Source organism: Procambarus clarkii, chromosome 11 (genome assembly GCF_040958095.1).
Source record: "Procambarus clarkii isolate CNS0578487 chromosome 11, FALCON_Pclarkii_2.0, whole genome shotgun sequence".
Classification (NCBI taxonomy): Eukaryota; Metazoa; Arthropoda; class Malacostraca; order Decapoda; family Cambaridae; genus Procambarus; species Procambarus clarkii.
This window is the reverse complement of record NC_091160.1, coordinates 37,249,542-37,277,041: the sequence shown is the minus strand read 5'-3', so window position 1 is coordinate 37,277,041 and position 27,500 is coordinate 37,249,542. Positions and strand designations below refer to the sequence as shown.

Genomic DNA, 27,500 nt, shown 5'->3' with positions numbered 1-27,500 from the left:
TTCACCTAATGTACCTGTTCACCTAGCAGTAAGTAGGTACTCAGGAGTTATAGTCACCTTGTTGTGGGCGGGGGTTAGTAATTCGACCTTTTCGATAAAAGCCTAACGTGTATGAATACACCCAGGCTTCCTGTCCCCCGACACAATGAAATATATAATTGAAACCGTTTTAGAAAGCCTGTTCAAAAGTTATTAATATTAATGTTCTTAACAGGACAATTGAAAATAACATCATTTATAAATAGCATTTTACCTCATAAGTACCAAGAAATATTAACGTGAAACTAAACCAAATTAAACACACTATGGTTAACTGGCCGAAACGCTTTGCGTAATAGTGGCTTTAGGCATTGTATGTACTAGCTCTATCTATAAATTCATCAATATTTGTATCACCCCTTGTATGTATGTACGTTACCTAAATAAACATTTGAATTTGAATTTTTTGAATTTGAACTCTCCTACGCTGTCATCTCAACGGTTCTCTATGGTTTAGCGCGCTCATATCATTATGACATCCTCCACAACTTAACACACTTTCTCGAAAACATGTTAATAAATATTACTTTTGCGAGTCTTTAAAGAGAACCTCAACTCTTTTTCCCGCCACCCGTATCACGTGACCAATAGTCACATTCGAATTTCCCGCCACCCGTATCGCATATCCAATAATCACTTTCGAATTTCCCGCCAGAGTGTGTTCCCAGGCCTGATTGGCGGGCGTCACGTGACCGCCCGCATCCCTGGCCCCGCCCACCTCCTCCGCCACGCGACCGCCCGCACCAACCACTACGCTTGTAACATATTTCCACCCAAGTCTAGCCAGGAATAAAAAAGACAGCTCTAGATTACCTTACAATATAAGTCGCATTAAGATACAGTAGTGGTTTTAAAAGCTGGCATTGAGCGTGTTACTGGGCGGACATGTTCCTGGCCGTCGAGGCGGGGATTGTCTTGGCCCCCATACTAACCCAGCCCGCCCCGCCACCCGTTGATTCATAGAACAAATGTGACTTTTAGGTGAGGGAAAGAGGGTGTACGGTGGGTGGGGTAAGGGGACACGGGTAGGGCGAGAGAAGAGGGTAAGGGGGAGCAACCAGCATCGTGTAGGGGAAAATATATAGAAGAATTGACCATGGAGGAGTGTATGGAAGAAGGGGGGACTGAGCAAGTACACATACATACACACACACACACACACACACACACACACACACACACACACACACACACACACACACCACTGGGGGGTTGACGCCAACCTGTCGATGTCCGCAACCGATGCAAAAATACTGACTGTCTGGACAGATGAGGACAGTAAAATACTCCAATATGACACAGATACCCCACAGCATTGGTCCCAGAGATGGCTACTGGATTTCAACATCAGTAAGTGTAAGGTAATAAAAATAAGCACAGAAGACAGAACCAGCATCACAGTATACATCGAAGGGGAAACTACCTCCCTGTAACAAATAGAGAAAAAGACCTGGGAGTGAACATAAGACCAAGCCTAACTCCGGAAGCTCATACACTAATCTGACAAAAGTTAGAAAATCATTCAGGAACGTATATAAGGGAAGGGCCTAAAATCACTGTGCACCACCAACGTAAGATCATTTCTAAAGTATGCCACCCCATCGTGGGGGCGCCCATCTAAAAAATGCACACAACAGAAGCATGAAAAGGAACAGAGGTTTGCAACGAGACTCGTCCCGGAATTGCGAGGGATGAGATATGAAGACAGAGCTGGACCTAACTTTGGTAGCAGAGGAGAGACAAAGGTGCATGATAAAGGGGGCATTGACAGGGTGGAACAAAAGAGGTTTAGTATACAATTAATACCAATTGAACAGGTCTGGAGAATCAGATTTCATTATTTATTTTACTTATTTATTTATGTACAAGAAGATACATTAGGTTTATGAGAGTACATAGCATTGATGTTTTTCACATTTTTGCTAAAGCCATTAACACGCATAGTTTCGGGCAGGTCCTTAATCTAACAGATAATTTTAAGTAGGTAATTTCTAGCAAAATTGAGAAATGTTAACAGCTACACTGTAAGAAAATTTGACGAAGCTTAGTAGGGACATTATAGTCAAATTTGAGGATTTTTCTTGAGGATTTTAAATTCGAGGATTTTAATTTGAGGAACAGGTACATTGTAGCATAATTTGAGGATTATTTTGGGGGTATAATGTAGTAAACTATGTGTTCATTATAACAACCATGATATAAGATGATAGCAGTGATTACAATGATGAGGTTGAATGGCTTAGGCACATATTATATTTTTATCGTATTTATTTATAAACAAGAAGTGCAGTGGGGTTTGTGAGAGCACATAACATTGGAGTTCTTACAGTCCTGCAAAGCCACAGCGTTTGGGCAGACGCTGATGAGGAAGATGAACCACAAATATGTTAGCAAGGTTTATTTTAGCATAATAATGGTGGCGAAACTGAACGAACAAGACGAACAGTTTGTAGAAACCAACTTTTCTAATCCACATTAGCCTAATAAAGAGAGCAGCCTATGACATCACTGCTAACGTTCAGCATATAACAAGTTAAAGAGATACAAGGACTGAGCTGTGAAGAGAGAGACTGTGGATCACTGGAGAAGGAACATGGTAGACATGATCACGACATATAAGATTCGAATTGAGCAAATATATAGAGACAATGTTTAAGGCGAGGAATAGAAGAGATCGAGAGGTTATATATATATATATATATATATATATATATATATATATATATATATATATATATATATATATATATATGGAAAAATGAGACACAATTGAGCCAGGGATTTTATATATATCTTCTTCAACGTAAGAGTGAATAAATGGAATAGATGATATGGACTTGATGATGGTAATTGGACAATGTTAAATGTGGATATGGCTGTACAAGTATATTAATCTATTGACACTCATCTGCAAGCATATCTGTGTACACGTACATGAGTGAGCACACACGCACGCACACTCACTCACACACACTCAAATGCCACCACATTTTAACCACACATACAAACACATTCACCCCCTCACCCTTCCCCCCAACACACGCAAACACACACACACATTCACCCCACTTATCTTCACTACCCCCCCCCCCACACACACACCATCACCTCCCCCCCAACTCACACGCAAACACACACCTTTACCCCCCCAACAACACACACACACCTTCACCCCCACACGCACCCTCACCCCCCAACACACACACACACACACACACACACACACACACACACACACACACACACACACACACACACAAGTGGAGTACCACAGGGTTCAGTTCTTGCACCAGTGATGTTTATTGTGTACATAAATGATCTACCAGTTGGTATACAGAATTATATGAACATGTTTGCTGATGATGCTAAGATAATAGGAAGGATAAGAAATTTAGATGATTGTCATGCCCTTCAAGAAGACCTGGACAAAATAAGTATATGGAGCACCACTTGGCAAATGGAATTTAATGTTAATAAATGTCATGTTATGGAATGTGGAATAGGAGAACATAGACCCCACACAACCTATATATTATGTGAGAAATCTTTAAAGAATTCTGATAAAGAAAGAGATCTAGGAGTGGTTCTAGATAGAAAACTATCACCTGAGGACCACATTAAGAATATTGTGCAAGGAGCCTATGCAATGCTTTCTAACTTCAGAATTGCATTTAAATACATGGATGGCGATATACTAAAGAAATTGTTCATGACTTTTGTTAGGCCAAAGCTAGAATATGCAGCTGTTGTGTGGTGCCCATATCTTAAGAAGCACATCAACAAACTGGAAAAGATGCAAAGACATGCTACTAAGTGGCTCCCAGAATTGAAGGGCAAGAGCTACGAGGAGAGGTTAGAAGCATTAAATATGCCAAAACTAGAAGACAGAAGAAAAAGAGGTGATATGATCACTACGTACAAAATAGTAACAGGAATTGATAAAATCGACAGGGAAGACTTCCTGAGACCTGGAACTTCAAGAACAAGAGGCCATAGATTTAAACTAGCTAAACACAGATGCCGAAGAAATATAAGAAAATTCACCTTCGCAAATAGAGTGGTAGACGGTTGGAACAAGTTAAGTGAGAAGGTGGTGGAGGCCAAGACCGTCAGTAGTTTCAAAGCGTTATATGACAAAGAGTGCTGGGAAGACGGGACACCACGAGCGTAGCTCTCATCCTGTAACTACACTTAGGTAATTACACTTAGGTAATTACACACACACACACACACACTCACCCCCAACACACACACACACACACCTTCACTATCCCCCCCCACACACACACCTTCACCCCCACACACACCCTCACCCCCAACACACGCACACACACACACACACCTTCACTATCCCCCCCCCCACACACACCTTCACCCCCACACGCACCCTCACCCCCCCAACACACACACACACACACACACCTCCACCACCCCCACCACAGAGGGCTCCCCCACTCATCGTGCCATTCCCCACATCTGTCCACACCAACTATTCTCGACTCTATCCACTTAATCCATCTAGTTAATTTCTGCCCAACCAATGGCCAACTAAATAACGCTAAGACTTATAAGACAAGTCTTGGGGCCTGTTTACCTAGTCTTGTTGTGCTGGGGTGTGGTGATGGTGGTGGTGACGGTGGTGGTGACGGTGTGGGGGTGATGGAGGTGGTGTGGTGATGGTGGTGGTGTGGTGATGGTGGTGGTGACGGTGTGGGGGTGATGGTGGTGGTGTGGTGATGGTGTGGTGATGGTGTGGTGATGGTGTGGTGATGGTGGTGGTGACGGTGGTGGTGACGGTGTGGTGACGGTGTGGTGGTGTGGTGACGGTGGTGACGGTGGTGGTGACGGTGTGGTGACGGTGGTGTGGTGACGGTGGTGGTGGTGACGGTGTGGGGGTGATGGTGTGGTGATGGTGGTGTGGTGGTGGTGGTGACGGTGTGGGGGTGATGGTGTGGTGATGGTGGTGTGGTGGTGGTGGTGACGGTGTGGTGATGGTGGTGACGGTGTGGTGGTGATGGTGTGGTGGTGACGGTGTGATGGTGATGGTGTGGTGGTGACGGTGGTGATGACGGTGTGGTGATGGTGGTGACGGTGTGGTGGTGGTGGTGACGGTGTGGTGGTGGTGGTGACGGTGGTGATGACGGTGTGGTGGTGGTGGTGGTGACGGTGTGGTGGTGGTGTGGTGGTGACGGTGTGGTGGTGGTGGTGACGGTGTGGTGTTGGTGGTGACGGTGGTGATGACGGTGTGGTGGTGGTGGTGGTGACAGTGTGGTGGTGGTGGTGGTGACGGTGTGGTGGTGATGGTGTGGTGGTGACGGTGTGGTGGTGGTGGTGACGGTGTGGTGGTGGTGGTGACGGTGTGGTGGTGGTGGTGACGGTGGTGATGACGGTGTGGTGGTGGTGGTGACGGTGTGGTGGTGATGGTGTGGTGGTGACGGTGTGGTGGTGGTGGTGACGGTGTGGTGGTGACGGTGGTGACGGTGTGGTGGTGACGGTGGTGACGGTGTAGTGGTGACGGTGTAGTGGTGGTGACGGTGTGGTGATGGTGGTGGTGACTGTGGTGACGGTGTGATAGTGACGGTGTGGTGACGGTGACGGTGGTGACGGTGTGGTGGTGGTGGTGTGGTGGGTGTTGTTGTGACGGTGTGGTGGTGGTGGTTGTGACGGTGTGGTGATGACGGTGTGGTGGTGGTGACGGAGTAGTGGTAGTGGTGACGGAGTAGTGGTAGTGGTGACGGAGTAGTGGTGATGATAGTGACGGCCAAGTGATGAAAGTGTACAGTGTTAGGTACGCGTTTAACCAAAGCGTTTAATTTGAATTAAAACGAATTTAACCTGCGTCTAATCATTTGTCGTTCCATTCCTTCGAGATTTTCTGAATAGTGACCACTGCCTGCTTGCCAGCTCTATAAGAAGCCTCGGCCCGGACTTGGTGGTGGTGGCGAGACTGAACGCGGCCGCCATTACTACCTCTACCAGTGGTGGGGCCAGATTCACGAAAGCACTTACGCAAGCACTTACGAACCTGTACATCTTTTCTCAATCTTTGGCGGCTTTGTTTACAATTATTAAACGATGCACCAGGAGGCTGTTTATAACAATAACAACAGTTGAATGGGAACTTTTCATGCTTGTAAACTGTTTAATAAATGTAACCAAAGCCGTCAAAGATTGAGGAAAGATGTACACGTTCGTTAGTGTTTACGTAAGTGCTTTCGTGAATCTGGCCCCTGGACTTTGCGCACCACCGCATTTCTTATTTCCCTCCCAAGCCTATTTACCTTTCCTGATTTCCTATTCACTTGCCCACATTGATCTCAAGCTGCCCTCGTCCACCTTGTCTCGTCCCCTCGGCTATGTTCCCCTCTGGTAGCTAGGTTAGTCTTTCAAACGTATATGTCCCCTCTTAATTCGGGGTCCATAGGCTTTTTTTGCAAGCTTTCTGATTTTTATATATTTGTATTGGCGTTATTCAATTCGAATTCCATGCCACTGTTTCGAATTATTGAATTTGTGTAAATGAGGCAGAGTATATATATATATATTTTGTAGGTTATCTTGTTTCTAATTTTTGAACGAAGTTTGTGTGTGCACCGATGTCTTATATGGTGATGATGATGTCTTGTTTGTGTGGTGATAATAGTGGTGGTGGTAGCAATGACGATGTCAAGCCATCCTTCTGTTTAGATCATACTTGTTGTAACTATGTGCTCCACAGTACAAAAATTGACGTACTAAACAACGAAATAGTAGAACTTTTGTTCAAGATAGTAGAACTTTTGTATTCACTTTATAGTTGGAAAAATTCAAGATAAAAACAAACTTAAATATTCCTAGGCCTAATACAACACACATATGTACTATATTAGGCCTCAGATAAGTGTGTATTAGGCCTAAGAAAATTAGGTTAGGTTAATTTGTCTTTGCAACATAAGTGGAAAATCGTTTCCCTGCTTGTCCAAATTCAATAGTACCGATTTCTACTTTTGTAATTGCGTTGTGCGGAACCCGCTGCTACGGGATAATGGGTAGGAAGTAATTAACAAATCTTTAGCAAATACTGTTGTTGGGATGAGAGAAGCAGCATCAGTGCTTGTGGTGGGGGTGAGGGGAGGAGACTGAGGTCGGAGCCACAATAGACGGGTAATTACACTTTAATAGAATAATAAGGGGTAGTCAGCCCTCAGACGGTGGACGGGTGGTGCCCTCTGCCACAGCCTTGCTCGCCCTCCATGCTCTACCACAGGGCACAGCTCCCTACCTGCCCCTGTGCCGGAGCTGTGCCCAGTGCCATAAGGGCTGAGGCACCGTAGAAAAGATGGCAATGATGACGGAATGTTGAACACGGGGCGATGGTAGGGGGGGGGGGGGAGGGGGGGTCTGTGGACGGTGGGTGGCATGCAAGTGTGGCTGACGTCACTATGAGGGCTCAGCTTGGGCGCTGATTGGTCCACGGTGCACCAGCGTGTCCCCTCTAACTGGTACATAAAGACCCTTTACCCAGAAAGCAGAGTTCTCATTGGTGAATAGGGCGTGGCACGGCGCGAGTGCCCCACAATGCGTCCCGCGCCGCTATTGGACGTTGGCTATACCCAAGATGGCAGCAGTGCCAGTTCCAGCCTCAGGATTGGCCGGCAGGGAGGTGGGCGGAGCGAGCGCAGGCTAACAAGGATAATTGCCGTATATAAAGAAAAGTTGGTGGTTAGATTTGATCAAGTCGATCTGAGCGCTTTGCCTTCCTGGCTAAATTAGTGGAAGCCGGAGACCAATTGAGGCTAGTTAGTGCTGGCGTGGACGGAATTGAGTCGGCGCGGGGAAAGCAGCGCTGGCTGATTACTGTCCCATTGTTCTCGTTACCCGCCATTTCGGGGATTGTGAGGCGGGGGGCTGTCAATTGAGACCATTGGTGGTCGTTGTTGCCGTGGCCGGCCTAAGCGGCCTCCGTCCTACCTTAACTCTCGACACCCGCTGTAACTCAGCCTACATCACACACCCCTACGGCCCGCCCGCCCGCCAACTGCCTACTAATTACCGCCACTTAACCCACTCCCCCTCCCCCCCCCCTCCCCTTCCCCAAGTGTACGGTGGTTCGCGGGAAGGACGCAGATTGGCCGGCCAGATAATTAGCTCATTACGGAGGTCATCCCTACAGCATCCTCGGACATCATGAACGGTCAGCCCAACTCAACTAGTCCAGCCAGTGTTGGAGCAAATGTTGGAGTGAGCGGTGGAGTGGGGAAGAGTGTTGGGGGCGGCGGGTGTGGTGGTGGTGGTGGGGGCTCGGGTGGGGGTGTTGGGGGTGGCGTCGGAGCCTCAGCGGGGTCTGGCACCTTCCACAGCATCCAGGTCATGTTGGGTCTCCCTGCTGACTTCATGGTGGCTCCTTCCCTCGCCCCTGCCCACAGGGACTACCAGGAGGGCCTCGCTCAGCCCACGGCCCACAACGCGCCCGTGCCCCACACCCACGCCAACACGCACCCCAACACGCCCACGCCCCCACAGCAATCGCATTACAGCGCGCAAGCACAGCACGCCCTCACCAATCTCAGTGCGCAGAACGCGCACACGCACGTGCAAAATACGCACACTCACACGCCCACGCACGCGCAAAACGCCCACACACACGTGCAGAGCAACCACACCCAGGCACAGCCAACCCACGCCCATGCCCACTCCCACGCCGGAGGATCCCTGGAGCCGCCCCTACCTGGCCCAGTGGTGGGAGAGAAAAGGAAGTTGGATGATGGGGGACCGTCCTATCCGGGCCAGCCTACCTCCTCTCCGACTAGCCAGACCCAGCAACCTCCCAGCTCCACAGGTGAGTCCTAGCTACCGAAAACGTCCTCCTAGCCAGTTCTCGCCTTCTCGATAATCCTAGTCAGGTTCACTAGCCTACCAGCTCCATATATATTATACGTTAAGGTCACTCCTGGTTAATTATGTCTTCCTCTCATCCGGCCTAGCCAATCCCAGCAATCACGAGCGTGTCGTGGAATGTTTTTTTGTGTAGTCCTAGCTATTCTGGGCTTCTCCTAGCACTCTCAGCTTCATCCAACAAGCCTCTAGTCCCTTCTCACATAGCCTAGGCCTATCGTACAGGTTCCCACCGGTTCGTAGGTATATGTGAACAAACCTGAAATATCCCTAGAGAGTTGCTCTTCCTCTACCACCTTATACCCTAGGTCTACTGGCTTTCCAACTCAAGCCATCATGGAAAATTTGATTTTTTGCGATCACTGGTGGCGCAGGTAGTTAATTGTGTGAATCATACCCATCCTGCGAGCAATATTCATTGTACACAGCCTATATGTTCATCCTGTAAGCAGTAGTTTATTGCACACCCCCCCATACTCATCTTGTCGTAAGAGCGAATATGTTAAAATCCTAATATCCTCGAGTTATTGACTCCTGTGACCCCGTTCTAGTGACATCTTGACCTCCTCGCGGGTAAAGTTAAGACACTTCATAGTTTTAACATCCTCTTAGTCATTCCAGATAATAACCCCCACAGATAATGTCACAAGGATTCCAACACCGTTCTAGTATACTTACAGCATCACCTGCTCTCTCAAGCTGAAACAAAAGTTCTTTTAACGTCCAATTTTCTTTATCGGCACAATATTTTAAGCGGTGCACTGCACTAGGCTAGGTCTGGGGTCAAGGGAGGGGGGGGGAGTGGCTGTATGCGTGTATGCGCACGCATACACACCACGACGGCTCACTACACTGTGTATGGCATCATCATTTATAAACTGCCCTTTTTTTTTAGGCCGTCCCATGGGCCTATCTATCTAATAGACAGTTATGAAAAGTACCAAAACCATCAACTTTTGGCATATCTATGTACAACATTTATAGAATATTTAATTAAGCACTTCAGAACACTATATACTTAACTACAATTTTATCACCGTTTAGTTTTCGTTCAAAAAATATTAAATTTTTTCATGAATACTTCACATTAGTTTTTTACGGAATCGGCCAATTCGTTAAAACATGAGACCTATTAGTCAAAATTAAAGCACTGAAATATTATTTTTTTTCATTGAAATCCTCAGATTAGGCAAAATTGTAATTAATTTTGTCAATAAAGATGTTAATAATATTAAAACTGAAATATTGACGCTTTCTATGCATCAGTCTCGATATGTCAGACTGGTCTGCTTGGATGCATATCTTTCTAATTAGGCAAAACAGTTGTGTACTTCACAGTGACTAATCTAGAGAACGGACTGTGTGATTACACGCACTAGGTCCACAACAGCAAATGTGGCAAGGCTATCTGGCTTCGTGCGGATTATACAGTATTTCATAGGACCACCATCTTATGGGCTATTCATGCCCGTGCCACCTCTTGGTGGCTTAATCTTCATCAATCAATCGTGAGACCAAGCAAGGAGTCTGGGTGGCATGCAAGTGTGGCTGACGTCACTATGAGGGCTCAGCTTGGGCGCTGATTGGTCCCAAGAGTGCTCAAAGCTCTAGGGTATTAGGCTATATGTGAGGCTACAGCCCTTCATTTGCCACAAAATACAAAGTACTAACCAGAAACGCACGAACCCAAGCAACGGGAGTCAGAAATATGACGCACAAGCAGTGCGCGCAATTGTTATTTTCCTTATTATTGGATTGAGACCTGTCGTGTTTGGACTTTAATGAGAGCCCATCACATGAACGATATTCCGATGCGAGAGAGGCCACCGTAGGTCCGGTCAATATGGAGATATCGTTGCTATTCTAGAACGTAATAGTCGCATTAAAATGCTAATACCTATACAACAGTATATGGTCCTATTTTTTCCCATTCCACATCTACATTATGAAGCTAGCAACATATACCATAAGACCTATGATCTCTAAGCCTTGATGAGGCGCTTGTGAGGCCAGCATTTGAATATATATTTGTATTTATTTTCTACTGACCAAGCATTCTGAAGATGATAATTACGCCTCTGCTGTAATGGTTATTATAAAGACAGCTTATTGGTAACAATACTAAGCTTGGTTTGAATAAACTGTTTTTAATTAATGATGAACTTAGATATACACAGTAATGTGCTGCTAATGAAGGTTTACAGAGTGTAAATCAATAATTCTCTATGAGTTCATCTAATATCGTCGTCTCACAGAATGGTTAGTCATACATGGAATGAGAGAACATGAAATGCGAGGCTATTAGCTTACACTAGCAAACTCTGGGTAAACCACAAGAATATTTTCAAATATTCGTGAATGTATGTTGTTACAGATCTCAAAGTACCTTACACCATTTGGTCTGAAGCTATTGGTAACAGAGCAATCACAGATATGGTGTTAAGAGAGCGTGTCCTAGCTCTTGTTCACATATTTTAGTACTGAGGTGTTCACTACTGGAGGATCCATTACCTGCAGCCACCTGCCATGGATATCAACCCAACTTAATTCTGGCAATTGCAATGTCACACTGTCCAGTGGATGCTCTGTGTTGTCCGTGCATATGGCCCTCGGTTTTAAACATATCATAACTCTTTATACTCGTGCTTTCTGCCCTTCGAGTGTCATTCTGCCAGCCGTAATTTCCTGGAACATTGCTGTTTTTTACAGCAGAGAGATTGGAATGCTTAGATCCAAGTCAATTTCAGGTTTATCACATCCAGCTTTAGCTGCCTTGTCCGTGTCATCTTGCTGGGCAACACCTATGTCAGATGGTATCCATACAAATGAGACTGAAACTCTTGCTCTGTGTATTAATGACGTTTACAGTGTATGTTAGAACACAACTGCTGTGGGTCGCATCCTGGGGATGGTCAGTCGCTGGCCCAGCGAAATCTCAAGATTCCATCAAATTACTCCTGTAATGATTTTAGGTTAAGCCGCATATTTTTGAATATGAAACAGCAATACAGCATTGATAAAGAACATCCATACTTTACCCTAATCTAGTATAGTCTTTGTATAACCAAACGTTGCTTACCCTATCCTAATCTAACTTGTCCGAGATTGGGGAAAACTTTTCTGGACGTGGAGAGGCAAGAGGGACGACTTGTCCTGAAAGCCTTGATATATTACGTTGGAATTTAGGCTTAGAGCCAAGTTCTGGAACCAGATTCTGGAGCCAGGTTATGGAGCCAGGTTCTGGGGCCAGGTTCTGGAGCCAGGTTCTGGGGCCAGGTTCTGGAGCCAGGTTATGGAGCCAGGTTCTGGGGCCAGGTTCTGGAGCCAGGTTATGGAGCCAGGTTCTGGGGCCAGGTTCTGGAGCCAGGTTATGGAGCCAGGTTCTGGGGCCAGGTTCTGGGGCCAGGTTCTGGAGCCAGGTTATGGAGCCAGGTTCTGGGGCCAGGTTATGGAGCCAGGTTATGGAGCCAGGTTATGGAGCCAGGTTATGGAGCCAGGTTCTGGGGCCAGGTTCTGGGGCCAGGTTCTGGAGCCAGGTTATGGAGCCAGGTTCTGGGGCCAGGTTCTGGGGCCAGGTTCTGGAGCCAGGTTATGGAGCCAGGTTCTGGGGCCAGGTTCTGGAGCCAGGTTCTGGGGCCAGGTTCTGGGGCCAGGTTCTGGGGCCAGGTTCTGGAGCCAGGTTATGGAGCCAGGTTATGGAGCCAGGTTCTGGGGCCAGGTTCTGGAGCCAGTTAGGTTATTCAGTGCCGAGTGTGTGCATTATTAATTGTTGGGTTTTGTTTTCAAGTTGTTTACGTGTTTCCTCACTGGTATGACCCAGGAAAAACCTCGAACTGTCAAACTTTTTTCTCCTTATAATATTGTCTATGATTCTTTTCCTGCCATGTAGCCTGGTAAGCATAGCTCTTTATTTGTTCTTAACTCTAGTTTCATCTTCCAGGAGAACCGTCAACTAAGAAGACCGACTCTAAATCTAAGAAATCTTCAGATACTCCTGGAGTGAAGAAAAAGAAAACGAGGTATGGAACAAGCCATCAAAGCTTTCAAATCTCCAATAAGTTCTCGATGAAGCCTCCTCTGTATTATTAAATTGCTGGACCTCTATATTCATCAAGACTATATACTCTTCAACTCCCATCACCCCTCACCGCTTCCTCCATCACCATCATCATTCAACTACTCAATGCCTTGCTCTTGCACGCCCATACATTTGTTTACAATAATTAAATTAACCTAGTCAGGGATCTCTAATTCAATTATCTGATTTTAACCATCACCTCCACTTGCCTTATTTCCTTCGGCCGGACATTAAAACTTTCCATCTAAATGTTTATATGTTTGCACGAAGATAAATAATAATTACACAAGAGGTAGATGGGGAATACAATTGGAACAGTGATTGAACGATAACAGGTGGTTTACCTGCAAGCCGCCAGGCAGTGTTCAAAATTCAAATTCAAAATTCAAAAGTGCGTTGTGTCTCGGTAGATGAGGTCTGCTGGAAGGGTTCTTTTTCGTCTGTTGATGTCTGTAAGCGTGGCTGTGGTGGTGTCACTGTAAGTGTGGCTGTGGTGGTGAGTGTCACTGTAAGTGTGGCTGTGGTGATGGCTGCTCCATGTCCACTCCACTATCAAAGAGAATACAACGCTGCACTTTCTCAAAACATTGGTCCAGTGCTCGTAAATCCAGCAGCCGGGACCTTTCTCTTTCTTTATGAATCAAGAAACACTTACACGTAACTCACGACGGCTGAACTAACGACTGATTACATTTGATTTTTTATCGAACGGTTTCACATACCGCTTCATACGCTCGAAGCACCATTAGGGGCGAGTTGATTCACGACATATATATATAATTCATGCAAATATAATTAATTATAATTCATATACAAATATGGATTTGTATATGTCTGTAGTAGTTTTAATATATCTATCCAACCCGTCCTCACACTAGGCTGTTTACAGCAGCGGCCATACTTCTGGCTTTTACTTTCCGTCTACTTCAAAGACGAAACCCGTCCTCGACTCGAGTCCATTACCTCCAGCGGTCGACCCCACAGACGCATTCATAAATTTTAACATGTTGTTCATTCAAAAAGGGAATTTTCTCAAATATAAATTAATATTATAATATATTACCATATTGTTCATATATAGGCATAGGTTAGGTGTTTAGGTTCTGTTGGCGATTATTTGTATTTGTAGTACGTGGGTGAAGCATTTACACATTGTTCGAACAAAAGTCGTCAGTGAAGCACTTGTTCCGGAAGTGTTCGAACGAAATCAGTTGTGAGTCGTGTGTAAACCGTTTTTCATTCATAAACATGGAGTTTGGTGGGTGCATGGAATCACTTTTGAGTCTTTGTTTGGAGAACGGGCTGGAAGACAGCCTGATAGATCAGCACACAACTGATGATGTAGTGTAAATGCTTCACCCACGTACTTCATATACAAATAATCGCCAACAGAACCTAAACACCTAACCTAACCTAGCCAGTACCTAAATATGCAGAATATGCTAATATATAATAATATTAATTTATATTTGAGAAATTTCCAATTTTGAATGAACAGCATGTTAAAATTGATGAATTGGTCTTTGGGGTCGAACGATGGATAGAATGGACTTGATCTGAGGACGGGTTTCATGAAATGAATCAAATCTTTGTTTAGAAAGAAACAGCCCGTCCTCCAAACAAAGACCCAAAAGGGATTCCATGCACCCACCAAACCCCCTGTTTATGAATGAAAAACTGTTTACACACGACTCACAACTGATTTCGTTCGAACACTTCCGGAACAAGTGCTTCACTGACGAATTTTGTTCGAACCACAACGCTGTAAATGCTTCACCCACGTATCACAAATACAAATAATCACCAACAGAACCTAAACACCTAACCTATGCCTATATATGCACAATATACTAATATATTATAATATTAATTTATATTTGAGAAAATTCCTGTTTTGAATGAACAGCATGTAAAAATTGTTGAATGCGTGTGTGGGGTCGACCGCTGGATGTAATGGACTTAAGTCGAGGACGGGTTGGCTTTAGGGGTTAAGTTGAAGATTTCTTGAAAAAATGCCTATATGAGATAAGTTATTTTTCAATATTACGTAATTTAACAACAGAGAATACGACTATATAATTTTAAACAAAGTCTAATTGTGTTGCATACATATTGCCATCAGTATAAAATACATATACAGAAATAAAAAAAAAATAAAATTCAAAGTAGGTCTTTATTATAAAACATTAGACTGTTTTATATCCCTTAATTTTCATAGGAGGCCTATTTACGTACATACAAAAATCAGCCAAACATGTATGTTTTCTTTACACTGTGCCCTACAGGACGACGTTCACAGCATACCAGCTGGAAGAGTTGGAGCGAGCCTTCGAACGCGCGCCATACCCCGATGTCTTCGCCAGAGAGGAACTGGCGGTAAAATTGAACCTTTCTGAATCCCGCGTTCAGGTCTGGTTTCAGAACCGTCGAGCTAAGTGGAGGAAGAGAGAACCACCCAGGAAGAATTATATACCACCTGGTAATTTTACGTTTTACAGTCACGTTTCTAATATTGAATCTATGTGTTCTAATATATATAATCGATGTGTAGATACATATAGACATTTGTTCTTCAGAAAGTAGTTGTTTTAAATGTCGTTGCTTGTTTTACAGTCAAACTTCTATCATGGGACCCGTGTATTCTCAATTCAATATATTTCTGAACAACGCTTCTTCGACTGCATCTGTGGCCATTTTTTTTTCTAAGGAGTTTGCCATTCCATTGAAAGTAGTTTTTATTCGAAGATATATTGACGTGAGAGAGGAATATGTAAAATGTTCGTATGAGGCTTCGGGAAAATGTTCCCTGAATGTTTTTAGGGGACATGATGAACTTACTTTCAGGGTTTTGTGGTTACTGCAGGAATGACTCTTCTACTTCCTTATGTGGATTTTGTTGCATTTGGAGAATTACTTTTGTGTTTTCTAAGGGTTTATTTATTTTGTAGGTAGCTGGTTTGGGCTCATCTGATTTCTTTAAAATTGATTTTAGTGGAAAGTTTTCCCAATATATTTTATGTTTCCTGTTTTGCTAAGTCCCTTTGATCACATTTATTGGGCATCATTAGGTATTTCTTCTTTTATTAAGGCTTCTACTTCTTCCCTTGTTCGTTTGTTCTTGTGTCCTCTGTTGAGGTTTCTCTTCCAAGCCTCGCCTCTTTGTTTTCTTCAACAATGCGTGTTCAACTTGCTGTTAATAAGTACTCGCAAGAGTGCTGCTTTCCTGATATTTTTCTAAGCTGTAACTATTATTCACATATTCTTTTGTTCTATGTTCGACACTATTATCCTTCCTAAACAATATTCTAGTTTTCTCTAATTCTTGCTTTCATCGTCTCTTCCTTTATCTCTGTCAGCCTGTAAATTATCATTGCATTGTTGCATGCAATTTCTATTTTCTTTCGTTCCATTAATTGTTGGGTCCTGGCCATTTATAAAACAAGGGTTCATGTATATATGTTAACCTTGTTTGATTTCATTGCCTCGGCAGGAGGTATGCCAACCGGTTTCTACTATTTAATTGGGATGGGTTTCTATCATTCTTATTGCCAATTTACCAATTGGTAAAGCTTTCTCGAGCAACGCTGAATCGACGTCGTTTGCCCAACATGTGCCCATTAGGTGACTGCTGGGTTCCAGTTAGGTTAAATAAAGCACAAAGTGTTGACCACGATGAAGAGAAACTATGTTCACAGTATATTAGGTTGATGCCGGTTCGTCTACAAGGGCTTTGTTAACTACATTGCTAATTTATGCAACTACATCAGCTTTTTTTTTATTTCTCTAGAATTATTATTCTGTACTTGTATTACTTTGTTTAGCACTCTTCTCTATTCCTCTGTTTCTCTCAGTATTTTCTATTCTTTGTCTTCATTCACATTCCTCGTTAGTTTCCTTCCTCTCTGTCTTGTACTTTATGCTTCATTCCTTCCATCTGTGCTAACCGATAAACTCTTCCTTCACTTCTGTACCTGGACCTCCTAGCGTAAAATGTGTGTGTGTGTGTAATTACCTAAGTGTAGTTACAGGATGAGAGCTACGCTCGTGGTGTCCCGTCTTCCCAGCACTCTTTGTCATATAACGCTTGTGTGTGTGTGTGTGTGTGTGTGTGTGTGTGTGTGTGTGTGTGTGTGTGTGTGTGTGTGTGTGTGTGTGTGTGTGTGTGTGTGTGTTGATCCCTCCAAGCTATAGTGTCTGGTCTCTCATTCCTGACTCGTTCCACACTTTCTTACATCTTCTGTAGATTCGTATTCTTTTCCGAGTTTTCTTAGTCTCTTTTTTTCCACCTTTATCTCCCAGTCCTCTTCTCGCTGTTTTATCTAATTCTTCCTCACACGTTAGAATTATATTGATGGTGTTGATAATGATAATAACATTATATAAGGTTATTGGGATGGTGGCGGTGTTAAAACAATAAATGAATCGACGAAATTTACAACACTTCCATGAAGACATTTGGGCCGTAAACAAACAAGAAGATATCCAGTTTAAGGACTGAGTTGCCGTGATGGTGATGATGGTGACACCAGTCAGGTGGGTGGGAGAGTGGGCACTCAATTGCCATTTACCGAGGAGAGATGGTGGGGGGATTCAAGCATAAACTCTCCCATTATCACGGGAGGTGGTGATGCCCAGTGATGTAATGGCCACAAATGCTTATTTCCGGTTGTTTAAATTATCATAACTCATTTTTTTTTTACAGGTGGCATGGGTGGCGGCCTGGGGGGCACCTTCAACTCCCTCAGCACCCTATCCCCCTTCAACTCTGGAGAAGCTTGGAGCTACTCTTCCTCCTACGACCCCACCCATCTCAACCTCCTCGGCCCCGCCTCCTACCCATTTTCAGCCAACCACAATCCGGGATATAGCTACCCTATGCTCTCTCAGCCGATGGGAATCAACGACTCCCTTTTTACGAACCCTATCGGCCAGATGCGGGCGGGAGACTTCCAACCGTCGACAGGGATGCGGGATTTCGGGAACAGCCCTCTCAAGACTTACGATTACCTACAAGAGGTGAAGACGGAGGATTTTCTCCACGAGAAGAGGGACGCCAACATGAACAGCGTCCGCCACCAGCCGGCCCCAAAGGAAAACAAGGATTCTTCCTACATCACGCTGCCTTCTTTTTTAAGCTAAATCAGGAGCTTCGAGCGATGAAGAGGGCGCGCCTTCAGGAGGACGCCCAGGCCTACGAAGCTCAGATATCCCAGGCCTATCCCCCCATCGTGGCTCCACCATCCCAGTCCATTAACCAAACACCAGTCATGGCTGCGTCTGTAGCATCTGGACAGTCTATTGTCAGCCAGTCAGCAGGTAACCCCGCAGTGCCGCCGCCACCTATGGTCAGTCAGTCAGCAGTGATGCCCCCTACAGGCTCCGCCCGTCCTATCCTCTGCTGTGACGACGCCAGTTACGATGTCGTTGGCAACCACACCTATGATCAGCCCAGCAGCTCTGCCAACAAGTACAACAATCCACCGACCCTCAAGATACAGCACCATCACCACCACACCCACCACCCTCCACCACCTCCCCTGGATGACCCGACACCACCACCCCCACCGCCACCACCTGCTCATAAGTACGAACTGCCACCCCCTCACCATCAAGAATATGACGTACCGGCACCCACCGCCACGGTTGCCCACGAGTACGACCCGCTGCCCCCACAGGTGCCCGTGGCGGGCGACGAGGAGCCGACCCTGGTGTACCCAAGCATGGGTGCAGGACCTCTCGCGGACCCCAATTCAATGACTGATCCCTCCCTCACCTCTGGCTACTTCCCTCACTACCCATTGGACCCTCAACCTAACCTCGACACTCACGACCCGCTCGATTACAGCGTTCTGGAAGCTCTGTTTGACGGCTCACCTTACCCACCCACTGCCGATGTTGGCACACCTGATACCTACCATGACTACCACCACTACTAGCCCAGTGTTGGCACACCTGATACCTACCATGACTACCACCACTACTAGCCCAGTGTTGGCACACCTGGTACCTACCATGACTACCACCACTACTAGTCCAGTGTTGGCACACCTGGTACCTACCATGACTACCACCACTACTAGCCCAGTGTTGGCACACCTGGTACCTACCATGACTACCACCACTACTAGCCCAGTGTTGGCACACCTGATACCTACCATGACTACCACCACTACTAGCCCAGTGTTGGCACACCTGGTACCTACCATGACTACCACCACTACTAGTCCAGTGTTGGCACACCTGGTACCTACCATGACTACCACCACTACTAGCCCAGTGTTGGCACACCTGGTACCTACCATGACTACCACCACTACTAGTCCAGTGTTGGCACACCTGGTACCTACCATGACTACCACCACTACTAGCCCAGTGTTGGCACACCTGATACCTACCATGACTACCACCACTACTAGCCCAGTGTTGGCACACCTGGTACCTACCATGACTACCACCACTACTAGTCCAGTGTTGGCACACCTGGTACCTACCATGACTACCACCACTACTAGCCCAGTGTTGGCACACCTGGTACCTACCATGACTACCACCACTACTACTAGCAGTGGCACCCGTAAACTCCTAACATAAGAGCTGCAACACTAGGCGTGCTCTATTAGCATAACTAGCCCGAGCCTATTCCTTTCTTCAATTGATGCTGGCGCCCTCTAACTTTTGCCACAATACCACGACAAAATACTTGCACCTTGTTATAATCGGAAGGCATATTTTCAACATCAGAGTAATGATTTTCATCATTACCAGTAAAGTTCACTAAGACCTGTGCTGGTAACATTAGTACCAGCGTTCACCAATACAGTAGGGGGGGTAGAAATAGCCTAAACTACTCTATCCCTTTGAGATGTATTTCTTTCTTGTCTCAATAAACATACTCAATTGAACCAGTACAGTTCTGCTAAACAATTCGCGTTACCAGAACTACCATCATTGCCAACGTCAGGGCTTCCAATAATTACCACGTTACCAAGATGATGCATAAATACTATGTATGTCACTTGTGATGTATAATAAACTTTATATGGTTTAGAATTAAGTGTATGATTCTGAATGACCGATTGCGTATACACGAGCATATATATTTTTCCATAGTTTTGTACATTTGTAAGTCAAATCTTGGAGTGCGTGAATTTTGTAACGTATTAAATGTTATTGAGTATATTTGTCTATACAACCTCCATATTCTCAGTCTAGTGAGAATATTAATGTTAGGTTTTATAAGTACATTTTATTGAGTAGTAGAAATGTCAAAGTGAAGTTTTAAATGTTTTAGTATTTGTAATGATCTCAAAAAGATCAGTAATGACAGTTTTTTGGGGTTCAGTGTATATTTCTTGCCACAAAATTGTTATACGTGTGTTGTGCATTGTTTTAAGTTATATCGTTCATGTCCTGCTTTTAATATTGGACTAAAAAAAAATATATTATGCCATTTTCTGTAATTCATGTGTTGTAGACGCTTTCATGCAGTGCCATATGTAAACAGTTTACTCGTTATAGTAACTGTTATTTGTGTTATTTACAAACTGTTCACCTGTATAAGTTATTGTAGTGCCAAATGTAAACTGTTTACCTATTCAACAATAACAGTTATTAAACATCCATAATTCAACTGTTTACTTGTTTAATAAAAGCAAATATTTAATAAACTAAGACAAAATCAATCTTTAAACAACCTTCGTATATATACATATAAGTGCAACAAAAGTATATACGATACAATACACACAGAAATCACAATAGCGTGATGTATCAAATGAACAAAGCCACAAGGACTGTGATGAGGGTTCGAACCTACGTCTGAGAGGATCCCAAATGCTGCCTTAATCGACTAGGCCACGACATGGTAAAAGAATTGCAACCAGGAGTTCCACTGGCCTCACACGGATCCTGCAGTCTCTCCGAGACACAAACCAGGGTTTTACACAGTCAAACCCTGGTTTTACTGTTGTATTTATATACGATACAATATTTTCTTGACTTTCATAACAAAATAGACAACAGAGGCAATGAATCTGATAAAAGTTGTGTTGGTGGAACATCTGCACTAAATTATTATCCTCACCCGCGGGGACACTAAAGCCCTGAAATCATCTCAAGATAAGAAGATAACCTCACTATCACCTAACTTTAACTAACAGGAACTAATAAAGCCGCAATAACAATAAAGACAATAGAGTAAATGAGCAAAGTGTAGGGTAGTGTAGTGTAAGACAATAGAGTACTTCTGGTCTGGGGTACCGGTGCTACTGGCAATGCCTCGGCAGTTTCTTACGAAATCAAGTTTTCATTTTGATTTCTATTTAATATTACATATCTTTTATTTGGTTTGTATACTGTATTTGGTCACATACGTAGACTCCGACAGATTTTCAAAATTCAAATTCAAATGTTTATTCAAGTAAAGTACATGCATACAAGGTGTGATACAAATATTGATGAATTTATAGATATTACACGTGGGATTAACAGCTTAAACACGTTAATTTATTTGGATCTTTAAAATGATGGATAATCCTAACTATGGATCCCATAATAGAGGCAAACTGGATTGATGATGTAGTGTGATAAGTATAAGAGAACGTATTTACTTTCTCTGTGCATTACACTCCCCTTGAGGAACTCGATATTCATCCTCCAGAACTCCGGGTCGCATACCCACATACTGTACACGCATTCCTCGCCTACTCTTTGTCCTGTCCTCAATCTAAACTTGACCTTATGTAGAATAGTGAGGAATTAGCAAGGTCAAAACATAACTGACATTGTTGTGATCGCCTATACCTCTGACCCGACCTGACTCAATCGTTGACCACCTAGCCCTTGTCAGTGCCAGTCTGAGGTGTGAATTTCTCAGCTAGACTGGCCATCTTGTACATTCTTCAGCTAGACTGGCCATCTTGTACATTCTTCAGCTAGACTGGCCATCTTGTACATTCTTCAGCTAGACTGGCCATCTTGTACATTCTTCAGCTAGACTGGTCATCTCTGCATCTAGATGTTCAAATGTTCTTCTGTTCTACCATTCTCTTGTGTCCTCCTTTCTTGTTACATACTAAGTAATCATTGTAACCAGGATCTTCTGTCATTTTTTCAAATAATACATGGCTTTCCAAAAATATGTATTATTATTATATAGGATTAATTATGACTTGCATACATTTGTTATTTCAACATGCATTAATAATGAGTGTGTAAATATTACATACATTAGCCTATACTGTATTTTGAAGGATAATTAAGAAAATCTATTGGGTGTAGGTTTTTTATTGATGACGGATTACATAAGCCAGGGGTTTTGTGCAGACTGCCTACACCCTGCGGCCAGCGCCATCCCAACCCTTCGTGTGTGTGCTATTTCACCAGCGCCGCCAAAAATGACCATCAAAAGTTCTTTCTCACTACTGTATTAATTTATCTTATTTTAAGTGTAAATTTATTGGTAATGCTTCCATGAACTATGTCATTTAAAAGTCATAACTTTATAATATTGATCAAGTAGTTTTATTGCTATTTCTAATACACTACTACACCTATACAAAATCTGATACGCATTTTGTTTTATTATTGCTACATATAAGATGACTTTTTTAACTTCAAAGTAAGGGTCTAAATTTAAGAGTCACCTCAAATTTATCAATAGTTCATTAATACAGTGTTCACATCAAAATTAGTACCCTCCTTTCTCCTTGTAAGTTGAATAATACTTATAATTCAGTCAAAATCAGATTATGTATTCCCTAACCCCCCATTTTATTAAATTTGGCGTCACTGATGCACGGTGGTTCCTTTACAAATGGCTGCATTACAAAAATCCTGGCAAATCTTGCTTTGTGAGGTATCAAAATAAAACTATCATGATTCATGTTTATGGTTAAGTCCTAACAAAACTTTATATGCTAACTAAAAGCTTATCTGTCACTTTCATAAAAGCACAAGCAAGAAGCATCGAACTGTCAAAAGAAACTTAATAAAGTTGCTGATGAATTTCTGTTAGGCAACTGCTGCCTGCTGCTCTATACAGGCTCTACATGATAAGCAAGTACAGGAACTAAATTTTGTTCTTTAGGGAGGGATGCGTGCCGCCTTTAAAACAAAAAAACCTGGTCCTTTAAGTCTATCATTCAAACAACAAAACAGCTGCTGTCATCTACAACGGAATGTTACAGATCCATTACCGACTCGTCACAGATTATCCATACTCATTACATATTTTACATCAACACTGAGAATTTCATATATGAGCTAACAATCTCAACAAACATTGCAACAAGACTTTGACAGACACCTTTCAAAAACTATAAATTATGCACCTTCAGTGATAGAGTTAAATTTCTATCAAAAAGCACTAGTTTCATAAAAAAAGTCACCATTTCATATCAAATGATGATCCGCATAATAAAACTGCAGTGCAATCTGTTTACACTACTTCACAAGTTTTGAAAGTTGTCTGCTAATGTGACTGTTGCCCCTGAATGCTGCAATTTAATGTGATGAGTGACTTTGAGCCTTGGATAGTACTTCCATAAGACGCATTTTGTGTTTTCATTATGAAAAATGTGCGATACGGAACTTCTAATCTAAGGTCGCAATCACGAACCTCTCCACATTTACACGTAGGATAACCTTTTGATTGTTATTATCTAAGAGATTGTAGATATCCTGGCAAATATATGCTGCCATAAGTACATGTCAGGATAGCATTACAATTGAGAAGCGACATAGGAAAGGTTTACGATGGGACTCATTGTACAGAGTGAATTTACAAAATATAGAGGATGTACTTTAGCACACTTCAGCTGCCACTTCATTTCACAAGGTGAGCTCTGGATTTGAGTATTCTCGCTTATTAATTATTCTTGAAATTTATGTTGAGGACATGAGGCTATATGAAAGTGTGCTGCTTATCCCTAGAGTACACCGACTATTTTATTATACATAATTTTTTCTGATAAATACCGACCACAAAGTAACCAAATTATTGCTCATCTCACACTGTCAGACAAGAAGCTATTTTAAAATTTACAGCTAAAGCATCAGTTTTATACAGATATGTAATCAAAATATTGAATTGATGAACCTTGTCTTCCACTGTGAGCTGAAGCAGATGTTATCTTAAAATTCAAACTCAATTTACAAATGGAAAAAGATCATCGGTTAATATTTATAAAAGATTAAACGCAGACTGTCCTCTCATATCGACCAAATTGCAGTATCTGTCAGAAGATCTACAAATTCTAAGTGTAACATTCGCTAACCCCAGTAATAAAGACCCAACAGAAAAAAATATTAATATAAAAAATTAATGTAAAAGCAATGATATGTGTTAGTTTCTGAATAGCAGAGATGTGAAGCAACCAACAGAAGGCTCCTGGGTTCAAGATTTACTGTGCAAATGCTAAAATGTGACAATATGAGAGGAATAGTCCACGTAACACAGCGACAGGTCTCCCACACTGGCTAAGATAACCTGAGGTCTAAGATGTGTGCCATCATGCTGCTATCGCATCCCCATTCTCTGTAAGTACATAAGGCCCTCCGAGAATAAATATAATCTCCAGACAAAAATGTACATTCTAGATGAAGGAAATAATGAATACACCTTCACATATGCCTCTCGCCTACATTTGCATTTTGTCAGGTGACTGGGCTATGCAATGACACTCCACAGGGTCCATGTTTCCCCTCACATCATTATAATACATCATAGGAGAGCCATCCCTGCGTCTGGTTGTCGGCTCAGCTTCTCGTGAAGTGACACGTTTGTCTATCACACATGACACTTCATTCAGTATCTTTGTCATTCACATTCTGGCGCCTTAAAAAGATTAATATTAGCAAAATTATTGTATTTTGTTTTTACATAGCTTGTGACTAAACACTTCATTTCTGGACTACAATAGACTACTAAATACATACATCTTGCTATATTGATTATTCTACAAAGTAATATGATACCAAATAATATAGGCAGGTTGAGATATGTAAACATTTCTATCATTCCGTGCAAATATTGCCAGGCCTCAATTTTTTTTTTTTTGGCAATGTGCAAGCTGCCACCACATCCTTCAAAAATATAAGCAGACAAAAGTGGATAGAGAGTCTCCCAAGTGGCACCTCCAGGATCCAACTCCAACTCTCAGTAATTGTTGTCATACTTGTCTCAGTCATCAGCAACACTGGGAGAGACGTCCCCCCCTGGCAACCTTCACTATCACAAAGACACCAAGGTCTTTCACAGTATCTGCACCACCAACTGCTTCTATTATCATCATTAACACTACTTATATTTTACAAGATACAAGCTGTCTCATCATCTAAATAAAAGTCACCTGAATCATCACTTTTTGAAACTGAATGAAAATAAATAAATCAATAATATATATATATATATATATATATATATATATATATATATATATATATATATAATATATATATATATATATATATATATATATATATATATATATATATATATATATATATATATATATATACTATATATATATATACTGTATATATATATTTTTTCTTTAAAGATCAGGCAATGTGTGGACTTTTGCAAGTAATATATTCTATTTTGTAAAACATCTGAACAAACACAGTAACAAAACAAATGTCGTAATAACTAGTGGCGTGTATGGCTATTCCCACGACAGGAATGTTTCGCAAGAAGTACTCCCAAACAAACGAATATTTGCAAGCGGATAATCCTCCCACAATCTCCGAGACACTTACAATGGACCCTGTGTACAGAACTGATGAATGAATGACTGACTGACATTCCAAGCTCATCTTTCTGAAGGTTAGTCATCTGGGTGACTTAGCAAAACTGGGAGTGTGCTTGGCAGTAGAGTGAGACCAGCCAGTCACAGAGAAGAGAATGCTTAGGATGTTCAGCTTGTATTGTACAGTCTCATTTAGTCTGTTAAGGGCAATTAGAAGCTTTTTTTCAAAATACTCTAGATTAAAAAAAAATAACTTAAAAATAATATTACAATTTTGAGTTAGTCTCTAAAAGAAGGATGTGATTATTCTGTCCTTTATAAACGAGCCCACTGTGTCTCAGTAGGTCTTCAGTCAAGACAACTAAAAAATAATACAAAAAAAAAAAATCTTATATCTTGAGGGTGGAATCATCCCACTCAAGTTCTTTGGGTTTTCCTTCATCTTCATCCGAAGAATCCAAGTCATCATTGAAGTTACTGCCATCATCAGACGAGTCATCATCGTCGTCATCGTCGTCCCTCAGGCGCTGTGTCTCTGCCAGTTCTAGTTGTTGCTGAAATGAAGCCCAATTCACTGTATTGTAGTTGTGATATCAAGTGCTTAACAATGTGTTTACATATGAGCTGCTCATATCAATGGAGACTCATGCTGATGGGGGAACAAATTAGCAGGAGATTAAATGCTGTTCTATATTGATTAGTTTAAATTGATAAAAATATTTTGGATTAACACTTTTCGACATGACTACCAATACTACTACTACTGTACTAAATTTTGTAGTTTTTTTTATGAAGCACTGATCATCAAAATGTTAAAAGATTATTTCAGAATTTTACAGATAGAAAGGTGACAATATACCTTGAATAAGGAACTATGAATGAATAGATCTGCTCGAAGAAAGTGTAAATTAGTTATTTGTTTCACATACGGGTTTAGAATATGTAAACATACTATTTTATGTTGCTCAATACAATTATTTTTCCATAGCCAACTCACTGCACCACAAAAAGAAACAAATATAGAAATAAAACAAACCATACCAGTTTGGTACAGTACTTTAATGAGTTGCCAAACTGGGTACACACACACACAGCTGGTTGATAATAAACTACTAGCCTTTATTTACAACTAGGTAAAAAATAAAAATAAATTAAATTGTTTTTATCTAGCATCCCTAAAATAAAGTCATTAGCAGAACAGCAAGATACTGTACAGATATTTGTAAATATGAAACCTGAGTAAATATCATACAAATACCTCCATAGGGTTAACGGTGATGTTCAAGGATGAATCATCCCAGGCCATCTCTGCGTCAGCCACGTCCTCGTGAGCGTGACGCGTGTGGGCGGCACGGACACGAATCACACCCAGCACCACCATGAATACCAAGAAGCCAACACACACAACAATAATGATGGTCACTGCATGTCCTGTTGAAATAACCAGCTCTAAAGTTTGTATAACAGCAATTATGTAACGGGGCAAAAAGCAGCTTTGTAAACTATCCTAAGCCAAGAGCAATTCACTAATAAAGTCTGCTCTCATTTTATTTTTATTTATCTCACAAAATGGAAAGTAATTATCAGATAAAAGTGGCAAGTCAGTATGACTATATACAGTAGAACTTGGAAGAGATATCAGGACAGGATAAGAGCCAGGATAGAAGGCGGGATAGGTGCCAGGATAGGAGGTAGGATTGGTGGCGGGATAGGAGCTGGGATAGGAGGACAGAGCGAAAGAATGATTCCCAGCCACTTGA

The 27,500-nt window shown here is 42.5% G+C and overlaps 4 protein-coding genes across 6 annotated transcripts in view; 2 read left to right on the top strand and 2 right to left on the bottom strand.

Moving 5' to 3' along the window:
• Rassf (Ras association family member) overlaps positions 1–13,671 on the bottom strand; it is a 45,464-nt gene extending 31,793 nt beyond the window's left edge. For 2 of the 3 annotated variants that reach the window (XM_045742548.2, XM_069322611.1), the window contains exon 1: positions 13,336–13,671. The gene's annotated coding sequence lies outside the window, so the exon portion shown is untranslated. The remainder of the gene's footprint in view (positions 1–13,335) is intronic. The other variant, XM_045742547.2, reaches the window with a different exon arrangement.
• The window catches only part of LOC123758317 (syndecan), a 453,223-nt gene that overhangs the window by 155,073 nt on the left and 270,650 nt on the right, over positions 1–27,500 (top strand). The window lies entirely within an intron of this gene.
• repo (reversed polarity) lies at positions 7,671–20,669 on the top strand. Its single transcript, XM_045742550.2, has 4 exons — positions 7,671–8,857; positions 12,854–12,932; positions 15,277–15,470; positions 17,694–20,669. The coding sequence occupies exons 1-4, from the start codon at positions 8,206–8,208 to the stop codon at positions 18,128–18,130; spliced, it is 1,362 nt and encodes a 453-aa protein (XP_045598506.1). The 5' UTR covers positions 7,671–8,205; the 3' UTR covers positions 18,131–20,669.
• The window catches only part of Cals (calsyntenin 1), a 33,236-nt gene continuing 27,996 nt past the window's right edge, over positions 22,261–27,500 (bottom strand). The window contains exons 13-14 of the mRNA XM_069322610.1: positions 26,999–27,171; positions 22,261–26,294 (exon numbers count right to left, since the gene is read on the bottom strand). Coding sequence (XP_069178711.1) covers positions 26,130–26,294; positions 26,999–27,171 — 338 coding nt within the window. The 3' untranslated portion in view covers positions 22,261–26,129. The remainder of the gene's footprint in view (positions 26,295–26,998; positions 27,172–27,500) is intronic.